Here is a 9,333-nt window from a genome sequence, read left to right as displayed (position 1 = left end):
TTTTCTGTGCGAGACGCGATGCCATCTGTAAATGTCGTCCTCAGTTCCAAATAACCATGCACTTCCACCTGATCCCCTGCAAAACCATACAACCATCCCGTGTATAGCCTAAGCTGATCAGGAGACAACTGTAACTTATTAAACGTAGGCCAGAACATCACATCTGCTGAGCTGCCCTAATCTACTAGCACTCGGTGTACTTTCCTTCCCGCAGTTACAACCAAAATCACCACAGGGTCATTATCGTGTGGGACGACATCGCGAAGATCATCCTTCGTGAACGTGAGATCGACGTCAAGCTAGTCGTCCACCACCTGTTCTGCTACTGACATTACCGAACGCATGTACCTCTTGCACTGAGAGGTAGTGCACCCTCCACCCGAGAATCTACCTGAGATGGTGTGGATTTCCCCGTGGATGGGCATCTCGTGGACTTGGTCCTCTACTGAGGCTGTCAAGGCCTCGGCCCCTGATGACCCCGCCAGGTAGTCATTCAAGAAACCGCTCTTCACAAGCTCATCCAGCTGATGGCCCAATGCCAAGCAATTGTTGATCGGATGACCAAACGCTTGATGGAACTCGCACCATACATCCTTGTGCGATCCCAACACCTTATCCGTCTTTGCTGGCATCTTCAACCTATCCGCTATGTTGGGCACAACGATCAGGTCTTTCAACTCCACCACAAAGTTATGCTTCAATGGCTTATTTCCCCTTGAGCGCCCCTTGGCCTGGGGCTTTCTAGCCTCGTAAGGCTGCTTCCTTCCCTGAGTCTTCTTCCCCGCCGCAGCCTCATGCACTCTCATGGGCTGCGCACGCGGCGGTGCACGAGGGCGCGTGGGGACCACGCACGCGCGCTTTTCAACTACTTCTCCTTCTGTTGCGATATGCGCCACCACACGACGCCTGATTTCAGCAAAAGTCTTGGGGCGACTTCTGATAAGCGATTCGCTGAACGGTCCAGGGCAAATTCCCTTCCTGAACGCATGGACTATCATCGACTCGTCAATGGTGTTGACCCTCACCACCTGTGCCCCAAAGCGATTAACAAATTCTTTCAACGTTTCCCCCTAATACTGCCTCACATCAAAAAGATCATAAGAAATGGGCGGGGGAGCGCGGTTCACGATGTATTGTTCCCTGAACAATTGCGACAGCTACGCAAACGAAGTCACGTGGCCATCTGGGAGACTGATGAACCAGTCCATCGCCACCCCCACCAACGTGCTCATAAACAACTTGCACCTCACGGTGTCAGAACCGCCGACCAACATCATCTACGTGTGAAACGCAATGAGGTGCGCCTCTGGATCTTCCACTCCAGTGAATGTAGCCTTCGGCCCTACGAATGTGGATGATATTACTGCATCCATGATTGCCTGAGAGAAGGGCATGGGGAAATCCCTGGGAGGCGTAAAGCATTCTTGATCCTCTGTTTCACGACTCCCAGGCTGGTTGTGCAACCCGCGACGTAACTCCTCGTTAGTGCGATGCAGCTCTTCGTTTCTGGCTTGCGAAGCTGCAAGATCTAGATGGATGCGTTCCTGCTCTGCCCTCGATGCCGCCATCGCCTCCTGAAGGCCTTGCATCACCCCCATCACCTGCTGCAGGGTCAAAGCCTCATTCCCTACGCGCGCTGTAGCACTTTGCCTGGTATTCCTCATTCTTGGATGTTTATAGGAGAATCTTGGAACTTTCTCTAGTGAATCTGAGCAAACCTTGAGGATTCTTGATGAACCTTTCAAGAATCTTGAAGAACCTTAACGAACTTCCACAACTCTCGCTGAATCTCCTACTTCCTGCGGTGGGACAGATGTTTTAGATCAGGCCCCACGGTGGGCGCCAAATGTTCCAGCCAATTGACTTGAACACCTTCGCGCGTCACTGCGAACTGCGTTTCAAGGGCTCCTTCGCTCCCGTTCCAACGTTCTCTCTCCGCCCCTGCGAACACCTGAAACAAAGAGACAAATGGGCGCCCTCGTGGCCGTTTGCACTCCGATGCTCAAGTCAGTTATGGCAGAAAACACCGTGACACTTCCCGTCGCAAAACACCACCAGCTCAGTGCTCAGAGAAGTGCGTAACTGAATTCTCTCCAACTCAATTCACTTGTGCGTAAATGTGTAAAAACATACCTCACTTTGTCTTTCGTAAAACCTTATATACCTTTGCCAGTGTTTCTACCACGTGTCTGCCTCTAACCTAAGCTTGTCTATGGGCGCACCTTCATGACATTGTAACCCAGACTTAGGGAAATCCCAGCGTGTAAGAAGGCCCTCTCGAAGTGCATCTGTCGCGGGATGATCACTCAGGTGTCAACTCGTACGCCCAATATCTCCTCCTCAGTTCCCCTTGCCTGCGAGCCTAACAAGGCTCCTTCCTGGTCAACTGAACCTCCTTTGTGGGCCCAACCCTCAGGATCCCACTTTGACTTTTGGTCAACGGCTGAGGCCGAGACCCGGATGGTACAAGCTTTTAAAGAATTTTCACAAACAAGACTATTTTCAAGTAACCTTGAGAAAAAGAACAAATTGATTTTAAAAGGAACTAATTTATTTTCTGAGTACTCTATCAAATCCAAAACCTTGATCAAATTAGTTTGAAATTCAGTGAATGATTTTCAAGAATAGTGCAGGCACCTTAACAACAGCAAGACTGAGAATAATATTACAACAAGAATTCCAACCTTGAATCTTTAACAACCAATCTTGGAAAGAATATGTATCTTGAACAAAGCTATTTCAAAGAATTTATTACTTTCTTTAATCATCCAATATACAAATTCAGATATCCACAAGTAACAAAAACTTTTTCAGAATCTTTGAAGAACAGTATGTGACAACCCAGAAATAACAGATTCAATTTTAAATCAACAGATTTATTTTGTTTCAAATTATCAAATTTGCATAAATCAGTACAAGGATTGAGAAGAATAAGGCACACACACAGTTTATACTGGTTCACTCATTCAGAGCTACATCCAGTCTCACCTCATATCAAGGTGGAATTCACTAAACCAAACCAAAAACACTTACAAACACTTTGTAGTTCTTGAACTCTTCAATAACAAGACGTACAATGCTGAAAAACTCTATTTCAGCAAGACTTGCACTTCAAGAAACCCTATCAAGAAGTGTTTATACAATCACCTTTATACAAGAAAAGAATAATGAAAGAAAGCACCTAAATAGAAGATGCAAGAAACCTAAACCAGAACCACTGCAGCACAACAAGAACATAACCTCACACCTTGACCAAGGGACACAATGAACAAGTACACGTGAATTTCTTTAAGAGAACCTTTCAAAACTCTTTGATATGTGTTCAAAAACGTGATCACTCAGTCATATTTCATGTGAGATGAGCCTCTCTTTATATAGAAAACAGTTTGTAATAGTTTTTCAAAAAATAGTTCAAGTTGTTATAAAAAAGAACATCTTGAAGTTAAAATAAATGGATTGTTTTTGAAAAGGCATAAGATGACTTTCAATCCAATTTCAGCTCAGCTTAAACGGTAATAAAGGACAATAACAAACTTTTTGGTGCCCTAACAAAATTTTGAAAAAGCTTTGATAAAATAGCACCAGTGCAAAGAGAATCTATTGTTTTATATTTATATCTGTGCAGAAAACTAATTTTGAAAAAACTTAGGTAGTTGATAGAAGAATTTTGAAAAAAATATTTTGTGCTTTATCTTACCACCTTGGTTAGGGACATGAAGTAGGTCACGAAGCAAGAAATCACTTTAAACTAACTCTAACCTACTATGATCACTAATAACATCATCACTAACTTCAAAGCAAAAAATACAATTTTCTACATCAAACACACTAAGACTCGCAGAGAAGAAGCTTTATCCATCTTCAACAAAAACATCTCCAATTCACACAAGATAACAACAATTTCATCTTCAAGTTCATATAATTTTAATGCATCAATGACTTTACAACAAATGGAAGTGAAGAATAAGCACAAACGGGTTATTATATGTCTAACATTTTTTGGTAAGATCCCTCAAATAGCTAGCGCAACAACTGTTGCATCAAGATATGGCAATCATGAGACTTCAACGCAATTAATTTCAAATCTTGCATTGACACTAGGCTCTTCACATTTGAGGAATGTCCTTGTGGCTCTTTCACACCCTTTAGACATTGACAAAAACTTATTTTTTTCATCTTTTGACATGGTGTAACAGGCTGGGGGCAAATATGTACGCTTACTCATTTCTATCAGTGCCAACTCGCCTCGTATGTTCATCTCAAACAAATCTAAACGAGCATTTAGACCATCATTCGTCTTCCCGTTAAAGTTAAGAAGTATACCAATTAAGCTATCACACACATCCTTCTCAACATGCATTACATCTATACAATGTCTGACTTGTAACCTCGACCAGTACGGAAGATCAAAGAAGATTGATTTTTTCTTCCAAGTGTTTGTCCCACATGACTTCTTTTTTGACTTATCGAAGGTGTGATCTATGTTATTGACCTTTTCGTAAACCTCAACACTAGTTAATGGAGTTGGTGGACTACTAGTCTCTTGATGTCCATTAAAGGCTTTTTTTCAACCTTCGGTAAGGATGATGACTTCTAAGAAACCTCCGATATCGAAGATATATTTTTTTTCTTCCATGTTTTAATTGTTGAGAAGCGGTGTCTTCTTCGCATATTGGACATGCTTTATGACCCTTAACACTAGACCCTGATAAGTTACCATATGCCAGAAAGTCATTGATGGTGCAAAGTAACATGGCATGCATCTTGAAAGTTTTATTAGCAAATCTGTCAAATACTTCAACACCCTGATCTCATATTAACTTCAAATCTTCAATTAGGGGACTTAGATAAACATCTGTCATTTCCTGACTATTTCGTACCGGATATCATCATAGACAACATCATGTATTTTCGCTTCATGCACAATCCAGGAGGTAAGTTGTAAATAACTAGTAAAACAGGCCATGAACTGTGATTCGTACTCACATTACCAAACAAATTCATTTCTTTTATAGCTAAACCAAATCAGATATTTTTTTATTCTTTACCAAACTCTAGAAACTTATCATCAAATTTCTTCCATTGAATAGAATTGGCTGGATGTTGGTACATGCCATCACATTTCCTTTCATCTACATGCCATCTAAGATTCTTAGCACCGTTTAGGTTTGCAAACAAACGCTTCATCTTTGGAATGATGGGAAGATACCACATAACCTTCATTGGGGGTCCATGCTTTTCTATCTCTTCAATAGTATCATCATCTTTTGTTTCAACTTATAACGTGATAACCCACACCTTGGACAACTTTTCAACAATTCAAAATCTTTCCTATATAATATACAATCATTAGGACATGCATGTATCTTTTTATACTCCATACTCATTAGACAAAGAATCTTTTTGGCCTCATAATTACGATTAGGTAGAGTATTTCCCTCTAGAAGCATATCCTTCAACAACTAAAGCAATTTCGTGCAGCTTTTATTAGTCCATCCATATATTGCCTTCAAATTCATCATTCTTAACATCGCCGACAACTGTGTGAAGTTAGTTGATCTAGGATACAATGGAGTCTCAACATCATTTGACATACTTCTATATCCATGCGCTTGTGCAAAAGACTCAGCTCTCAAATCACAAATCATGTCCTCCAATCGATCATCATCTACATAATCATGTACTGCATCATCCATGGTGGACACCACATATTCTTCAGTTACATAAACACATGGTAAATTTAATAACCCACCATGCCATGTCCAAGTTGTATAAGATCGAAGAAACCCATCACATAGAAGGCGCTCCCTGATTTTCTTAACATCCAGTATCCTTTCATTCAAACAATTAACGCACGGACACCTAATCGTTGCTCCATCATGACCACTATTATTCGCGTTACGTTGCACAAATTGTATAAATTCTTCTACTCCTCTTTCGTACTCATCACTTATGCGAAAGAAATTAATCCAATTTCTATCCATTATATTCTGTAATAGTCATTCAGGTGTTTTCTAATGAGTGTTCTATCTCATGTTTACCGAGGGTCGAACACCCCAGACTCAATACCAACACGTATCAATTGTTGAGGGTCTAACACCCTCAGACTCAATACCAAGACAATAATTATATTCTAAACTAGCAACTAACATAATATAAATTAATAATGAATAAAAATTATAATAAATACTAAATATACAAATTATAAATCATTAAATTAGTTATAAATATTAAAAATATAGATCTATCTACCATCTAATAATTTAATAATTTTATTCTAGCCTAAAAACAAAAATAATATAAATTTTAAATAATACAAATTATAATAATTAAAAAATAAACAAATTCATAACATTAAAAAAAATTCAAAAAATTTTAAACACCACTAACCTTGTGCGTGAAGGAAACAGTGGTGGTGAAGAGTGGCGCAGGACCGGCAGCAACGGAGGCGACAGCGGAGGCATTAGTAGCAACGGAGTAAAGCAAAAACCAAACAAACAGCGACGAAGACAATGAAACAGTGGTACTTCAAGCAATGCAAGAAAACAAATAAGATAAACGAAAAAAATTTATAAACCATTGGTGAAGAAGAAAGATAACTAATCGAAATGAACTTACAATGGCACGAGAAGACAATGAAGCTCGCAGAAGAAGAGAGGAACACCAGAGAAGAAACAGAGAGAAAACGCGAAGCACCAAGAAGAAAGCAAGTATGAAAGCGTAAGTGGCGCCTTTCAAAGTTAAGGTAAAAAATTATTTAAGAATGCAGCTATTACAAATAGCAACATTTGTAAATGAAGTTAATTTCAAAAATGCCACCACGTTTTGAATGACAGTATCTGACCGTAAAAACGCATTAAATAAATAGTCATTGTTTTTACATTTTGCATTGGGTTTATATAGTTTTAATACCCACCAATATATTATTTAAAAATTGGATTTATTAACTTTTGAGAGTGTGGAATCTTACTGATAAATGAGATTAGAAAAGGAGGTTCCTTCATACTTTAACAATAAAGTGTTATGCTATAATGAGTTCCTCCAAATTCTAAATCAGTAAATAGAAACTGTTGAGGTTGCAATGGTGAAGTGTATTGTTATAGTTTTATATATGATAATATAATGACTTTGGCATTAGCTTTTTTGCATGTGTGCCCCTAACTAAGACGTTAATGACACACAACCCTTGACACACCATTACCTGGTCTGTGAGAGCCTACCTTACATCATATCACATTTCATTCCAGAATTTAACAGTTCTTATTATCGCATGAATCTAAATGCAGCAATTGGGCCTTAAATTGGTGTCATTTATTCACTCTTAACTCTTCAAAAATTTTGAATAACTATTTTCAACAGATTTACGCCTTCATTCATATAGACGGAACAAAAAGGTCCTTTCCAAAATGGCCAGAGGAATTTGATATATTCAAAGAATCCTTTATCATGTACATGAAAAAGATCAATATTTTGATAAATAACCAAAACTTCAGTGTCTATACAAAATAGGTGGTTTTATATAAAATTGGCTAGAAAAGAATAAGAATAATTCTTAAGTAGTGACTGCTTCAATTACTAATTTTTGTTAATATTTAGCTTGGACTACTTTATTCCGTAACTTTTTTGAACTATAAATTGCTAAGACCAGAGCTATGACAGGACTCAACTAATTTTCTTCAAACCTTTTAGGAAGAAACAATATTATTGGTTTAGGATCAGGTAATCTGCATCCTGAGGTTTGGAAACAAGATTTTTATTGGATCTAATACTCGGGATGTAGATTATATCACTTTATTTTGTTAATGACGAATTTAAAAATGAACAATTTAAAAATGACCAATTTATAGATCATTTAAATCCCCAGGGGAGTTTGTAGATCACAACTATGGCTTCTTTCACTTCTCTTCTTTTCTTTTCGCTTTGTTGGCAACTTCTTTTGTTACAGTGTGTTTTCCTGAGTTCTCCTTTAATAAAATTTCTATATTTGCTTTAACAACCTCAACAATAGTTAAGACTTCTTAGCCTTTATTATCTTAATCACTATATCAGGGAAACAACATTTTAGATGACCTCTCTTACTTTAATGTTATCACCATTCATCAACCACGACAATAATTTTCATTTTCTTGAAAAAAATTATTTCATTGAACTACTTCCACTTCATATATTACAAAACAAATACTTAAATAAAGACTAATTTGAGATAAAAAAAAAAAAAAAACTTATTCACTATATTAACTAAATTACTAAAAAAAATTAATGTGGCCTAATCACAATATTTTTATATATCATCACCATGCATATTATATATCTTAATCCTTTAATCAAGAAAACCGACAAGATTAAAGAAACCTTATATATTCATAGAGCCTCGCACGCATATAAAAAGTGAACCAACTTAAACCTCATAACATGGTCTACTTTGGGTAAAAGCATGATCATTGTTTGGTAGATACCAGCACTATAATTATTTAGGATGTGTTTAGAATCTAATTTGGAGTCTAAACAGAAATTTTCTTTGTTCAAGCAAACAGATTCCTAACACATACTAGCTCACTTGAATGAAATGCTAAAAAAGAGATCCAATTAACAGCAGTTTAATTTTATAACTCATTACTTTTACTATTACTATTTTTTAAAATCATGTGAGAGGCATGAATCAGACAGTAATATCCACATGATTTCATCATCAATTCAAAGAAACTTCCACTAAAAACTAAAAAAAAAATGTAAAAAAAAGCAGACATTCCTTCTAGTACTGAGCTCGAGTTGGTCACTGCCTTATGCGTCCACAAAACAAATTTAGATTGTTTTGGAGTTGAAAAGCTGAAGTCATTATCCTTGTTACCATCTTTAACACCTGATTTTTGAGCAAGTACTGATGAGCCAGCATTAGAGGTATATATAACCCTATGGCATAGAGAAACCAAAAATGGTAGCATGGTTGGAAGATGGACAAGAGGGATGCAGAAGAAAGTGATCCTGAGAAAATAAGAACATTTTTTAGGATCATAGCAAAGTGGCCACTGCGAGCCTTTGGGTGGACTTTGAATGCAAGAACAATACTGTAAAAGCAGATGGAAGCAAGGAAAGTCCACATGTGAATTGGGTGTGTCTCCAAGGGCGATTTGGTCTTGTTTTGATATTCAACCTGAAGGGCACCAAGGAATTGTTGATTCAGAAACATGAACACTTCATGGCATGGGAATGCAGCAATAACCAGTCGTTGATCCTTCTTGGTAGTTGATGTACTGCAAAAATAATGAGAAAAGAAGACATGACAATGTCCCTATGAACTGAAAAATACTAACAAGGCATTGTTTATTGATTAAA

General features: G+C 37.8%; 1 protein-coding gene across 1 annotated transcript; it reads right to left on the bottom strand.

The window, feature by feature from the left end:
- Positions 1-299: 299 nt before the first annotated feature.
- On the bottom strand, positions 300-998 carry LOC150024677 (uncharacterized). The gene has a single exon (XM_090296091.1). The coding sequence runs from the start codon at positions 996-998 to the stop codon at positions 300-302; it is 699 nt and encodes a 232-aa protein (XP_090152217.1).
- Positions 999-9,333: the final 8,335 nt, after the last annotated feature.

The sequence above is a fragment of the Phaseolus vulgaris genome, chromosome 10 (assembly GCF_051622355.1).
Source record: "Phaseolus vulgaris cultivar YP4 chromosome 10, ASM5162235v1, whole genome shotgun sequence".
Lineage (NCBI taxonomy): Eukaryota > Viridiplantae > Streptophyta > Magnoliopsida > Fabales > Fabaceae > Phaseolus > Phaseolus vulgaris.
This window is presented reverse-complemented; position numbering and strand designations above follow the sequence as displayed.